We start from the raw sequence: 15874 nt of genomic DNA, 5'->3' as shown, positions 1-15874 counted from the left end.
AGACTGGGTGTTAAGATACAGATCCAGATTATCATGCAAGTCTGAGCATGAGAAGAAAGTGACTTGTCCTTTGCTTAGAGGACCATCTGTTGCTAAAGTAATGTGTTGCTAGAAAGATTTCTATTACCAGATTCTGGGGTAAACACTCGAGAACACTGGAAAGGTTCGCAACATCTTGGAAGGAAGAAAAGGAATGCGCTATATGAAAAAAGTTTTGTCACTTTTAAGCATTGATAGCAAAGTATTAGCAAGTGCTTCCTCATTTATATAGCATTACTCATCCTTAGTATGACATTTATAAATGTAGATAAATTACTATGACTATGACTATAATTATAATTATGAATATTACTAGCAGTAATGCAGGAACAGTAATAGCTGTAAATGTTGTAATAGTAACAGATGGATAAACATATCTGTATTTAAATGACTCACAGTCTTGTGGACATCCAGAGTCTCAATAAACATGAATAAATAAATAAAAATACATTTGTCAATTCCTCATCAGGCAAGTTCTTGTAAAATCTTCTAACAAACACTGAAACTAAGGATGTTTCCTTTACATTTTTTAGTTAGTTTTCCAAGTTCACAAAATAGTTTCTGTTGAAATCTTATTCATAACTCTATTTTTTAAATGTATTTAACTAAAATGTTTTTTTTTCTAGTTTTAGTTTTAGTTTTTAGTTTGATTTTAGCTATAATAACCTTGCTAAGTATAAACATCTCAAACACTATTTTAGTATGTATACATTTATGCAGACAGAAGAAAGAACACTGGAAAGAACCACTGTTTGGAGGAAGTCACATTGGCAGGGACATACTGAGTTGCTCATTTGGAATTTCCATATCTGAAAGACAGATAGTTTATTGTGTCCAGAGAAGGCAAAAAAAAAATAAAATAAAAAAAAAATAAAAAAATCCCTGATTTGCATCAGTAGTGCATCACACGGGATAAAGTGAGACAAGTAAAACTGTGAGAGGCAGCTGATCACATGGGCACAATGCCATGGAAATATATTGAGTCATTCTAGATAGGGCTGTTTGTTGTTTGGACATCACCCGCCATTCCTGATAAATAATTAGCAGAACATCTTTTACATATTGCCCTGCCTGTTTTTGTCAGATTCGAGTGAAAATAAAAATAAAAATAAAAATGCCCTTTCCAAGCTCGCCCTGTCTTTTGTTTCAGTCCATCCCATGTGTGAAAGGTAAGTTTTCATCCAGTGTTTACTGTTACTAGCTGAGCTTTTCAAGCACTTGATGAAAATGCCCTTTTTATTATTAACTGCATTAATCACTAATACTACACTTCCATCTCTCATAGGTATTATTTGTCCATTTACATTGCCATGAACAATATATGACCAGTGCTTGGAGTTTGATAATAAGATATACTGTAATACTCTTTATTTTAGTGTTTTTTAGTCATGTGTCAACACTTTCTAGGACACTAATTTAGATTGAGTTAATGAGTTAAACATCTATCTTTTGGCTTTAAGTGTAATCTTGTGTTGGTGTAAGTTGTCTGTGGGGTCAGAAAGGTCAGTGCATCACCAAGGATTTGCCCCAGCAACAACCTCTTTCATTCAATAAGGCCAGCGAACGGGGGCACCTTACAATGATATCATCTTACTGGTAACACTGGGATATTGTCTGTGGCCAACTCCCAGTGGCCCACTTTGGTAGTTATACAGAATTGCAGGTATGCAGGAAATCTTCACACTTAAGAGGGAGGTTTACATATTCTGGAACGCGCTTGTGTGACTTTTCTGGACTGATATAAGGATTAGAATCATAACCATATCACATATATGAAAAAAAAAAACCTTTACTTGATATGTTTTGTGTGTGTTCGATATGCGTGAGCTCCCCGAGGCTCAGGTGTAACAAATACAAGCCTCAACTCAAAAGGTATTGGGTTTCTACCTGGTAGAGTCTGGCTGGCTTCTTTCAGCTTCTGTTACCAGGCTGCTCTCATCACTAATTTATGTTTTCTTTGCCGCAAAGCTTTGAGTAGCTGGTTGGTTGGATGGTTGGTCAGCTAAACGGTCAGGGAGGACAGTGTTTTTCTCTCTTTCTGAGCAGTGCACCACCAGGGCTCCTAGGGGAGGACCCAGCTTAAGTTGGGGCTGATGCAGACCGGAGAGGCTATGAGCCCGCAGGACTCCAAGGCAGCAGGGGCCGAGGCCACGGAGGAGCAGAAGGCCCAGAACCAGAGCCAGAATCAGGGGTCTCCGGAGCCTACAGCGCCTCCGCTCCCTCCCCCTTCACCGCCACCAGCAGAGCCACCAGAATACCCCAGACCTAAGCTCATCTTCCACACCCAGCTGGCTCATGGGAGTCCCACAGGGCGGATTCATGGATTCACTAATGTCAAGGAGTTGTATGCCAAGATCGCAGAAGTGTTCAACATCTCCCCCTCAGAGGTACAAATACACTCGGCTATGAATGCAATAAAATAATAAAGTGACATGTTCAGTTGTGGAAACAGTCACATTTTAAAAAAAAATCATTTGCTTGTTTTTTTTTTAACCAGTAGAAATTCAGGACTATCAGGCTAGTTGTGAATAGGTGTTAGGTTTCCATTCTCTGCTTCTTCTTTTTTTTCCATGATGCGCAATGATCATTTACTACTTACTGTCAGCCAGCATGTGTATTGGTTTGCACCTTGACCAGGACCAATAGCGGAAAGAAATAACCATATAACGACTTCTTATCAGTTAACAAACATCTAACGTGACAAGCTACAGTTATAGAGTCCTAAAAAAAAAAAAAAAACAACAGAAGGAAATAATTTTATTTTGAAAGGTGATCAACCCACAAAGTAGAGTAGAAAATAAGATATTGTGTGCTTAGTCACTCATAGGAATATAACACTCAGCCTGTTTTTATGAATAGAACTGAATGCCTACTTGTTAAAGTTCCTTTAGAATTAAAGACGTATTACAGCACACTCATGTAAAGTATCACAGTTTGAGCAGATAATATAACTTACAGTATATATATTTTCTTTCCCCCCAGAATAATTACTAGATAACTAAATAGTTCACTTGTAGCTTTGTAGATTACCAAATTGTTGCTTGCAGTAAGGTTACAGAAGAAGCTGCTCATAAGGCCTAAGATCCTTGAGTTGAGACCTTGACTGTGAACCTTTGGAAGGCCTGGATGGAACAGCCTGTTACGCCCCTGAGTGCTAAACATGGTAAAAGGCAAATTCTTTTAAGACAGGCATTTAGATTAAATTCAGCCGGAGCAGGTGTTAATAGATGCAAGAGTGATCAAAGAAAGAGTAGGAGGAAACAGTAAATAAAAAATAATCTAATTAATAAAAATATACACAAATGATTTGCAGTTTGATTTATCAAACATGAAAAATGTATCTGACTTTATGTGCACCAGTACACATGAATAAACTGGGAAAAGACCTGAATGCCTTTTTTGCTGCTATTTTGCTTCATTCCATAGTTGATTGAACACACTTGGCAACAGAACATCACTCTTCAACTCTGGCCCTATCAGCTAGTTATCAGCTATGAAGGCCAACCATGAAGGCTTTCAGCGTATCTGATAGATGTAAACGTAAGAGTGACGGAGACCAAGTTACATTTCATAGTAAATGACCTTGACGGTCTTGTCGGGCACCCGCCAACCATGACTGTGACACAGAAACATGCGGCACGCAATGTTCAACCTTGTTAAAGTAACCTTTGACATGCAATATCTGTTTTAGAAGGAAACAATCAATATGAGATTATTTTAGATAAGTGTTAAATTTGTTCCCTTAGTATTTTTTTTTAACTTTATCTTTGATGCATTTACATAGATTTACAATACTAATAATGTATTATAATGCAATACAGTCACATGTAGTCTGATATTATTAACGCAGCCCTGCAACTTGGAGGATCAAGCTGTCAAAAGTAATCTGCAGCTGTAGAATATATTGCAAACACTTCCCCATCTGAAGTTGAAACTGTGTGTCAGCCATGTCATGTCACATCCAAGAATTCAGCAACAAATAAACATACAAACAACAACAAAAAGCTGCTTACTAAATGCACAGATAATACAGATTCATGAATTACCTTGCAACAAACACATTAGTAAAAGCAAAATCTTTTTTTTTAATGTGAAGTATATTATGTTTGGTCAGGGTAGGCTGCAACAGAACAAACACTCTCCCTGCAATATAGAGACAATTTATGATAAAATGCAACTAGTTTATTTACTTTAACAACATGCACTGTATAACTGCCTAAAATCCAATTGCATGCAGACAGTGAGAAGTGTCCTTGACCTCAGATGCAATCAATAGCAGCGGCATAGCATACAGTTATTGTAAAGCCAGGTATCAGAGAAGACTTTGGATGACAGTAAGACCACTACGTTTGCCAAGGCAGTTATTATGAATAGGAACTGCTCCAAGATAACAGTCAACTCAAGTTATCTCGAATGTCTGTTACGGTTTATGAAAGAAAACTGAACTTTGACATCTGCTCGCACAGCAAAAGCTCAAGTTTTCAGAAATGCACGGACAAGATATTCTACATTCAAAAGTTCAATCCCACAATGTTAAATATGCAACTGCTCTTTTAAAACACATTTGCTTCAATGCATGAGTGACATTAAATAGGTGATCTCGAGAGCCAGTCAGCTCTGATGACTTTGAGATGCTTTTTTATAAAAGGATTTGGATCTGTAGTGTGAATCAGTAACAAGTATGATTATGTGATCTTCTAAAGCAGAAGGAAAAAAAATGTGTATGTCTACTCAACCTGTCTGTATCTTGTGGCTTAATAGTTTTGTATGAAGTTGAAACTTCTAAATGAAGTTTCTTAATCATTCACCACCGCTGGATGTGCCACTGAAAACAACATGACCGCAAATTCAGCTAAGCTTATTGTTTGGCTCTACTGCCCTCTGCTGTTTAATCTCTGTACAGCACAGCTTGAGAAATTTCGATGTGGTCCATTTGCTTTTGTAATAAAACAAGAGGAAGTTAATGAAAGAACAAGAGAGGCTGCAGGGTTACAGTTTTATGGTCAATGCATTCAGTGGCAATTAGATTTTAATGCCAACAAATGTGCTTAAATCAGTCCAGTATTAGAAATAATGAGAATAATAAATTGCTAGTGAAAATAGAAATAATACTATTAATACATGCTTAATCAGTCCCATGGCTTATTAATTTTTGTGAGTCTTTATACTGGTTACAGGCCTTGCTTGACTCACTTTTTCACTTTACTTTACCAAATATGTCCATTCCTTCTCCTCAGATCCTGTTCTGCACTCTCAACTCTCATAAAGTGGACATGCAGAAACTACTGGGAGGACAGATTGGACTGGAGGACTTCATCTTTGCCCATGTAAGAGGGGAGACCAAAGAGGTGGAGGTGACAAAGACAGAAGATGCACTGGGTCTCACGATCACAGACAACGGGGCCGGCTACGCTTTCATCAAGGTGGATGAGAAGTTTCTTTACCAACTGCTGCAAAATTTGGAGTTTTTGTGATGATTAATAACACAAAGCACAGAGCAGAAGCTCCAGTCTTCAGCTGGTCAGTGCTACCTTACAGTCTGAGGCCACAGAGGTATTCGAAAAGATAAAACCAAGGACATTTTCATGGTTTTCGGTACTAATTTACCAAATAATCATTAAAATTACATAAATCCACTTTTCTGAGAAACTTAAAAGTCAAACATATTAAAATCCCATTTCCTTTTTTTGGTCATATTGCAATAATAAAAATCTGTCATTGCAAAATCTGTAATGATTACACTAGTTGTAATATGTCAATGCATTGTGCTTTCCCTCCCAAAAAGGACCATAAATATTGAAAACAGTTGATGACTCAAATCTTCATATACTGTATTTAGTCAAATATTTTTCTTTCAGAGGATAAAGGAAGGCAGCACCATTGACCGGCTGAAGACAGTATGTGTTGGAGACCACATCGAGGCCATCAATGACCAGAGCATTGTAGGGTGTCGACACTATGAGGTTGCAAAGATGCTAAAAGAGCAACCGAGAGGCGTACCCTTCACTCTTCGCCTTGTGGGACCCAAGAAAGCCTTTGGTAAGTGGAACATGGTACATATTTTTTTAGTTTGATTGTTAATTTTAGACTTTAATATGGGTGTTTCAACTTGAACTCCCTTAGAACATTAGGTGTCACTGGGTCTGCACACAAATACTATTAAAACTCAGTAGTGTCACTAACATTCATACTAAAAGTGTCAGTACTATTGCTTCCTGCCCTTTGCACTCACTGCCCTACATTAAAGTTTATGTGTAGTTATGTGATACAATAAAACCAGCAGGGTTCCTGGTGCTAAAACAATGGGAAAAAACTGTGATTTATAGCATGGCATGGCTATCTAATATTATAAGCACACCAACTTCTCCCTGTAGGACAGCCCACAGAAAGTGGACACTAATAGCTTATTGCCGTCCTGCCTGACATTGTCCCCAGCTGTTGATGGGGTTAGTACTCCTCAGTTGTTTTTCATAACTCATCAGCAAAAACAGAAAGAGGATGCAGGGATATTTCACTGGTGGTATGCCGGTGGGCCTTGAACTCTTGTTAAACTTTCCAGCCACATTTAATTGACCAGTGTTACAGCAGTCAGCTGCAATGGCTGTGTGTGAAGTATAAATAAAAAATGCAGAAGAAGAAGAATGCACATGTAAATGAATTCACTTTGTGTATATAGACTGAGTCTATAATACTGCAGAAAAATATAAACTAATAATGTTTCCCCCTCTCAGTTTTTGTTTCTCTTTGTAAATCAACTGTCGTCTTACTTACGGAGTAAAATTTAATTACCAGACATGCACATACAAAATTAAAAAGGCTGTGAATGATTTTTGCTGTTGTTGTTGTTATTAACACTGGGGAACAATTAATCACAAATCTCTAACAGGAATACTGGAAACACCATTTAGACATGAACATGCGCGCTTACACGGAGGCAGACATTTACTTTTCTGTCCTTACAGACTAATTCTCAATTTAAGCAGGACAACACTATTTGCAGTTATTGTAGTAGGGTCTCTGCCTTACAATATAAGTCACCTTGAGGCAACTGCTGTTGTGACTTGGAGCTATATGCATAACTTTGAATCGAACTGAATGTTTAATCTGTTAAAGGTCTACACTAAATTTGACCAAAACCTGGCTCCATCCCTACCTAAACCTAAAAGGGCTTCAGCTCTGTTCCGGTTGTTGCTGCTCCAAGTTGAGGACTGAGTAGGGTCTCAGGGTCTTGTTCACAAGTGAGGGGAGAGGGGAGTAGGAGATCACCAGACGAATTGGTGCTGCAGCTGCAGTGATGGATGCTGTACCGGTTTGTCATTGTGAAAAGAGAACTGAGCGTAAAAGCCGGTACCCTCACCTACAGTCACGAGCAAATTTTGGGGGGTTGGCCAGTGCCCCCCGGTCCCCCCTTAATTGCGCCCCTGTTCAGAGTAGCTGCTACTCGTCCACGTCGGAAGGAGCAACTTGAGGTGGTTCAAGCATCTGACAAGGATGCCTCCTGGGCGCCTCCTGGGTGAGGTGTTCTGGCCATGTCCCACTGGGAGGAGGCCCCGGGGCAGACCCAGGACATGCTGGACAGATTACATTACTCGGCTGGCCTGGGAAAACCGTGGTGTTCCCTGGACAAGCTGGAGGAGGTGGACGGGGAGAGGGAGGGCTGGGCTTCTCTGCTTAGACTGCTGCCCCCATGACTCGGCCTTGGATAAGCAGAAGAAAATGGATAGATGGATGGATGGCAGTGCACTCATGAGAACAGCCTTCTGCGTTACATTCCTAACCCCCCCGTCTCATAAATATATAGTCAGCTTGTTAACGTTATGTGGACTGAATTGTTGTGTGAGAATTGTTGTGTGGGACCCTGTTGCAATGTAACAGCAAAACGTTTGAGAAAAAATGGAAAGAAGAAGCAACTTTCTTTGAACAAGGAGAAACTCATTGCAGCGCAAGGCTCATGGCAGACTGCCATCTGCCTGGATGGGCTGGGCTTGGAGATGGGAAGAGAGAGAGAAGAAGACATAAACCATGCTAACACAGCGATAAAGAGTGAAGGGCGAGGGAGAGAGAAAAGACACAGCAGCTCATTTTTCACACTCTTGCAGAGTCACTGCCAAAGAAATTAAGTAAAGTAAATGTTTGATCCAAATGTACATGTTGCGCTTTCCCTGTTTTACAGAGCTCAAAAGGTACTTTTATTTATATTTCACTCAAATGTCTGCCAGGAAATAAAAAGAAGTAGTTAGCAGGTTCATCAGCTAATAGTGATTTGACAAGCCACCTTGTGCTGTATTTGCTTTTATGTCTCGTTACAGTCTGACAAGCTTGTTTAAGCTGACATCAGCGGCACTGTGGTACCTCTATGCTACATACATCAAATCTCTGTGCCTTTCAAACAGCAAAGGTCCTTAACAGCATGAGGTAATCCTTGTGCTTTTAACTGCATGAGGTATCTCTTTATGAAAAATAGTTTACCTGTCAACAGTTCAGTGAGTTGTTGATTTATTGCATCCTTGTTACAATGTGTAGAGGAAACACCTTACTCTCCTTTCCTAAGTGAATCTGAGTGGGTTGGAGCCTCACTGTCCACAGCACGCTTATCAGACAGGAAACCAAATCCATGGTTAACTGGCTTACTTCCTGCAACAGATCGGTATCTCGTAACATGTTGTCACATCTCTGTTAACAGATATTCCAGTCTTTTTGAGAATGCCATACACATCAAAATACCAGCATAGAATAAACATGCATAATTCTGATTGGGATGGATTACAGCGTGGATTAGTTTGCTTTTGAAGCTGTCGTGTTATCTTGTTACTGTTTTATAGCTATCTCTCATGGTCCATGAGGAAATGACAAGCTGAACCCAAGCTGAGTGGCATCCCCATATCAAGCTCCTTTAATAAACCCGGCAATTTTCCAGTATATCACGTTGTGCTTTCAGTCTCCACCTCTTTTGTGTGTGTGTGAACTGTCACAGTGTGGTGTGACCCTCTGCATGACAGTGATAAGAGCAGAAACACATCCCCTCATCTCACTGGGTAAATCTGTCAATCGCAGGTCTTTTTAGGTGTGTTGGCAACTAAATGACTTGAATTAAAAGCGGAAACATGCTGCCAAATGGCATTTTGATGGATTCGATTAAAAGTAAGATGATAAAGTACACTCGAATCCTAAAATTGTAACACATGTTGGTTCTCATACTCACACACATAGAGGTTAAAGCTGAAGTTCTTTTTTGTTTTTGTGTGCATCATGAAGGTTTACTCAGTATTTGTAGAGTCTGTGGCTGGAGCCGCTGTATTTCAAAGACTAAAAGTCATATAAACCTCAGCTCCAATTAAGATATGTCATTTATTAGCATTTATTAGACTTTTTAGATCATATTTGACTCGCAGCAGGACAAACATGCTACATAGAGTAGTTGCTTCTGGAGTATCAGTTGTTTATACTGTTAGCGTGACATAGCTGATGCTGACCTCTGACCTTACCCCTGAACTAGTATTTTCTCTTAGGAATTATTGAAATAACCAGATGAGCATTTTAATGCAGACGTCAGGAGACGTGGGCTCAAATTCTTTCTCTGGGAACTATTTACCCATTGAGCATCTCTTTGAAATACCAGAGCGCTACAGTCATGCTTGTACCAGTGACCTAAACTCTAACATCAGTCTGCAAATTTTTTCAATTCTGCATGCAAATGTTCATTTAGGGGTTTAGTGTGTTAGTAGTGACCTTCAAGTGATCTGTTTTTCACATAGGGCCAGGTAAGTTTGAATCGGTATTTCCCCCTTATAAATTAAATAATCATTTAAAAACTTAATATTGTAATTTTGATTGTGATCTGAAACATTTAAGTATGAGAAATATATAAAACAGACTAAGAAAGGAAGGGAGGAAATTTAAAGTCTATGAATTTGTCTACTTCTTCAACAACTTTCCATAGTTTGTATACAGGAAAATGCCCACTGGTGTTGCAAGAGCTTTTTATGTACTTCTGTAAACATTATAGGCTTTAATTTCATTGTAATTTGTTAGTTGTTCTTAGACAGTTAGGCATCTAATATGACAGTTTTCAAAATCTAAATATTCAGAATACCTCTGCAGAAAATATTCGCAAGACACTTTTGTGAGTATTCAATGCTTTCATGGGTCCGTTTTTAAGAAAGAAAAGAAAACATTATTGCGTATCATCACACAGTAACATGTTCTGTTTTCTCTAAAACATGGAAACAAAACAGTCAAGATGATTTAAACATATTTAACTGAAAATGAAAATGGCCAGAAAGTTCTGGACCATTAGAGTAACTATTATAACCATTAACCACTGTCTTCACATAAAATAAATCTCCACAACTACCATCTGTAATAATCAATATTAGTTCATAATTTACACACACAAAAAAATTGCTTATTACAAATGATCTGTGCGTTGTATGTGTGGGTGTGGGAGTCTCCCACACTCACTGAAATGACAGCACGGGTACCTTTTTAATCTTGTTTTATCTTTAATCTAAAAAGCCATTACATTTCAGTCTAAAAGAATGAAAGAAACATTTTAGGCATTTTTTAATGCTGTGAAATGTCAAAATAGGTCAAATGCGACCTGAACAGTATGTAAAGGTTAAATATGTTTAATGTTTTTTAAACAAAAGTATAAAAAAACACCCTGGCACTGACTTAATGTTTTTTTTTTCAGTTATGGAGTTTGCTGTTAAAAAATAAGTATTCTGTAAAAAATCAACAGATGAGGGTTGTTTTAATTTTGTTTGTACGTGTGTTGGTGTTTCACTTAGATTTCCACGAAATGACTGAAAACCACATAAATCAAATTAGAACATTTTAGAATATCTGTCATAGGTTCAGTGCAGCATTTTGGTATGATGAACACAAAATCATCAAAAACATGTTGTTGTATAAAATATAATGGGGCTCAAAATTGCCCCGCTGAGGGTTAAAGATATGCACGGCAATGCTGAGACAAATGACAATATGAATCCATTTGAATTCACAAATGTTGCCTTTCAATTACTGCACTGTACAGTATACAGATTATCTAATGATGCAGGTCTTACCAAATGATTTGGGGTGAACGTTTTTAAGACAAACACAGTCATTAGCCTAACAACAGCCAGCAGTGAGACTGGAAATACATTAGATAAAAACCTAAAAAAAATATCATACAAAGACTGTGGGTTTCAGACTTTTAGATTTTCACTGGATGGGATACAACTTCCAAATAAGGAATGGAAATCTTTAAGCATTGTTATAGTTGTCTTTCTTTTCCAAAGAACTGTGTTGACAGTGATGTGTTGGAAGGAACACATCAGCCTCATGGGAAATAATCGAAGAATATATTCATAGTTTGCAAGAATAAAAAAAAAAAAATCTATGTTACACAATTAACACCATGCTACGTCTAACCAAATAAACATTTGACTTTGATTAATGATTGTCGTTCTGCGTGTGTGGTTAGACATGATTGGAATGAGGACTAGAGCGCCAAAGTCTAATGAGGGCAAGATGGTGAATGGGAAGGAAACACTGCGACTAAGGTCCAAGGGTTCTGCTACAGTTCAGGAAGTGGTGAGTTTCACATGTCCTGCCGGACAATGACTGATTAAATTTTCAGATGTACTCAGTGCACGTGCACACACACACACACACACACACACACACACACACACACACACACACACACACACACACACACACACACACACACACACACACACACACACATATGCTGATATAGAGCATTTTAAATACCCTCTTATCAACACTTGAACTCTTTTTTTTGTCTTGTGTCCAGCACACTCTGATTTAAGGTTTTTCCTCTGTGTTAAGTCACACTCAAAGCTCACATGGGGCATCACAGACCTGACTTGAGCTGGAAGTAACTGAACTGTTTGACTCCACTCACACATAAACAAACAAACAAAACTCCTTAACTGGAAGTGACCTTTATAAACAAAGTTATCATTACTTCCCACACAAATGTTTAATGGTTGAACCACCAATCATTTTGTTCACTGCCTTTTATGTATCATGGTTTTCACACACTTGACACAGAGCTATTATATCATATATTATATTAGTGCTTTTTAGTAACATTTTAAATATGTGGGCTCTATAGTTTCAGTTTTTCATCAAATAAACCCCGTGGCAGTTATAAGAGACTAGAAAAAGAAGAGTGAACTGGTTGTGTATGTCTACATTTACGTACATGTCTTTCATCTGCAGAGCACAAAATAAACAAGACTGAGTGCGATCAGATTATTTGAGTGGGCAGAATTGTTCTTGTTTAATTTAATTAAAGTGTTTTTTACGTGTTAAATTGAATCTTCTTTATTATGTTGGAAAAAAATCTTGGAAATCATTTTGTTTATGCTGGATATTTTACCTTATACTGATCTGGAATGTGATCAAACAAAATATATAAACACATTTACATCATTTCATAATAAGGAGAATTACTGGATTTTTAACACTAAGGGCTTCATCATCCATAGATGCCCTTATAACTTTATAACAGTAAACTTAAAACAAAGTGCCTGAAAAAGGAGCAATCCAGTAAAATCATACATGACCTGCTGTCTTAGTTCCTCTGCCACCATGTTTATCATAGTATTACACACTTTTGTTTGTATGCGTCATGCCAGCAGAATGAATTTGAAGAACGAGCCACCAAAAAAGTGGACGACCTGTTGGAGAGCTACATGGGCATCAGAGACCTGGAGCTGGGTAAGACTTGCCGATTAACATATTTGTCCTTAAAAGGAATGTAAGTTTCACTAGTTGATAGGAATGAGCTGCTAGCAAGTGGTTTCTGTTTAGCATTGTCGGGTGAAATCTTATGCAAAGAGGCTTCTGCATCAGATTGCTGTGATCACTCCTAGTAGAAGTGAAACTTGAAAAAATATGATGCAAAATGGAACCATGCAACATTTGTTTTACTGCTGAAACCAACACATTTCAAAGGGAGTGACTTTTACTTTGATAGTCTCTGTTTCCAGTATGAATCCTTCTCATCACCACTTGTTGACTAGTTAGCAGACAAGGCAGCATCTTCCATGCTAATGTGCTGGAAACATAAGTAGCCACAGGTAAGGTTTTTGATGCTGCACCATAAGACTGCTAGCAACACTTGGCAACCAGTTGTGGACTATACAGTTTTATTTAGCAACCAAGGGGTCACTGACTGGTCACTAGGTCTGTGTGAATGGGGAATTTGCAGTTTGGGAATTTGGGAATACACAGTTTTCCCTAACGATTGAATGGTTGCTAACTGGCCTCCAGCCCTGTATCAAAGGGGCATAAGGAAAGAATCCAGTCCCTGACAAATGCAGAAACAAAAAGGAACAAGCATTCAGGAGTTTATCTCTCAGCTTTTACTCTTCCTAGAATCTCAATGTAAACAATGTTTAACCATGTTTAATGTTTAATTTGACAAAATTTTGAAAGATTTAGAATTTGGTGCTTTTATGGAGGAGAAGAAAAATGACAAAATATCTTATTCTAGATATGTACATGTTCACTTGCATGTATATCTCAGCTGAAGGACTTTGCTCAGTTGTCATGGAGAGCTAATACTTGCCATTTCATGCTCAGCTGAGCAACCTAGAGCTACTGATGGTCATAAAGGCTAAAAGCCCCTGAAAAGAAAAACATTAAGTGGACCTTTTTTTTAGTCAGGGTTAATAATAGTAGAAATTGGCAGCATCACATCCTTACTAAATATCACAAGAACTGCACAAGGATGAAGAATGAGCAAGAATTCGGGTCTATTGTGCTGAGAAGTTGAGAGTGATATGAAATTGCCCTTTCCCAGACTCTCAAAGCCAGTGGCCTGATGTTGCATGAACCTCATCTAAAATAGGGCAATGATTTCTTACCCTGCTCTTCACCCCGTTGCTTGCTTGAATCTCCTCCTAAAAAATATGTTTAGTTTCTTTTTCTTTTTCTTGTTTTTTTGTTGAGAAAACCACTTGGGAAAATATGATTTACTAAATATGATTTACTCTCACTGACAGTTTGCTTTAAAAAGGGATGCTGACAATCTCTGAATATCCTTTAAATGCTCGCACAGTGGATTAGACTCTAGAATAGACTGTATATCTGTACAAGGCCACTTTTCTACATTATGCTTGACATTAAAATAAAATAAAAGGCTTTATTAGTCAGAAAGATTGAATAAATGTACAATAAACTTAAATTTCTTATTTATACAGCCTGAATGCAAATACAATAAGATTCCACAATTAGTATATACTCAGGGTTCCCATAAGTGCAATGGCTTCCCAGGGATATTTCAACACACAGTGACTGACATTCATGAATACACATTATTCCAGAGACAAGCCAATGCCCATGTTACTGCCTGCTTTTGTAAAATTAAACAGAATTCCAGTCTGAGTGTTTCTTGGGAAAAATGCTTGCACATTTTGTGTTTTTACTTGGTGTCCCACGGCTTAAAGATTACAAGGTTACACCAGAATAACTGTAGATAAGAATGAGTAAATTTTATATGTACATTCTTGTGTCCCATTTTCTCTGCAGCAACCACCATTGTGGAAGCGGGCAAAGACAAGAAGAACCCCGATGACTTTGCAGAGGCACTGGATTCAGTTCTGGGGGATTTTGCCTTCCCTGATGTTTTTTTGTTTGATGTATGGGGAGCTATTGGAGATGTCAAAAATGGCAGAATCTAGACATTTATTGTACACATAAGAGAGAAGAGTTCTGTTCTCTGGTATATCAAGCTGCAAAAAAGTAAAACGTAGAAGTGCTTAAATATTGCCTTCCAGTCCCTATATTCATTTTGAATCACTTGCAATCGTGGCCGTACTGCGATATTTTTTGAGAAATGAAATGTCACTAATTTGTGCATAACAGATTCTTAATGTACTACTAAACTGAACTGTCAAATCTTTACAAGAAATACAATGCACAGAAATCTGCAGAGTAGTTTTAAATACATTTGGCTAAATGAATAATCAGAAATCACTAATTTATCATCATTAAAAAGCTGTGATTGAATATTTAATTAAAAAGAGATGCATTTAAAAGAAGTCTTCACGTCTGCCACAAGCATGCAATGGTATGTTATGAAACTGCAAGAGTTGGGATCAGCTGAGGAATCCAGGGAAATCAGTAAGCACCAGTAAGTCTGTTTCACTTTGAAAGGAATTGTCAGGAAAACAGGAAAGAAACATTTACAGGACATTCAAAGACCAAATGAGTAATCTTTCTCTCAGTTAACAACAACTTATATAAGTAAAATTAAAAAAATCTGTGCTTTAGATTTTACCAAGCATTCCAGAAAAATGCATTGCAGCTTTAAATATTCTCAGTCTTGCAGTAGCTGACTGACCTGACTTGAACTTAAAAAAATTAAAAAACAAAAAAAAATCTGCTTTAGGACATTAATTAAAGCTGTCATCTAAAAACTGAATACCAGGGGAGCAATCTTCAGCTGGATGTTCCTGCTCTGCAATTCAGATTCCCACATGTGGAAATTGCTGTCAAACACCAAATTTGACCCAAAAAGTTCCCACAGTCAAAAAGAAATCAAAAAATTATTTTGGTGGACTCTTGTGCTTGTATGTAAACTCTTACTCTTACTTTTCCTTAAAAAACGGAAAGAATTTCTTGTGTTTGTTGACAACAGGAAAACGTTACATATTCACTTTAACATTGTACCATGTTTCACTGAGGGAGCCTTCAGTCTGTTTAAAAAAGAGAGAGAATGCAAATATACTATAGCAGTTTGTTGTAGCATTTCATTATCACTGCTCTTAGTTTCAGTGTGTAGATCTCACTTTGTGTTTCTGCATTGGTT

The 15874-nt window shown here is 37.8% G+C and overlaps 1 protein-coding gene across 1 annotated transcript; it reads left to right on the top strand.

Moving 5' to 3' along the window:
• Nucleotides 1-2139: 2139 nt before the first annotated feature.
• gipc3 (GIPC PDZ domain containing family, member 3) lies at nucleotides 2140-15749 on the top strand. Its single transcript, XM_031759290.2, has 6 exons — nucleotides 2140-2426; nucleotides 5277-5462; nucleotides 5898-6078; nucleotides 11510-11619; nucleotides 12696-12777; nucleotides 14593-15749. Exons 1-6 carry the CDS (start codon nucleotides 2151-2153, stop codon nucleotides 14742-14744), a joined length of 987 nt encoding a protein of 328 aa, XP_031615150.2. The 5' UTR covers nucleotides 2140-2150; the 3' UTR covers nucleotides 14745-15749.
• The last annotated feature ends 125 nt before the right edge of the window (nucleotides 15750-15874 follow it).

The sequence above is a fragment of the Oreochromis aureus genome, linkage group 15 (genome assembly GCF_013358895.1).
Source record: "Oreochromis aureus strain Israel breed Guangdong linkage group 15, ZZ_aureus, whole genome shotgun sequence".
Lineage (NCBI taxonomy): Eukaryota > Metazoa > Chordata > Actinopteri > Cichliformes > Cichlidae > Oreochromis > Oreochromis aureus.
This window is presented reverse-complemented; position numbering and strand designations above follow the sequence as displayed.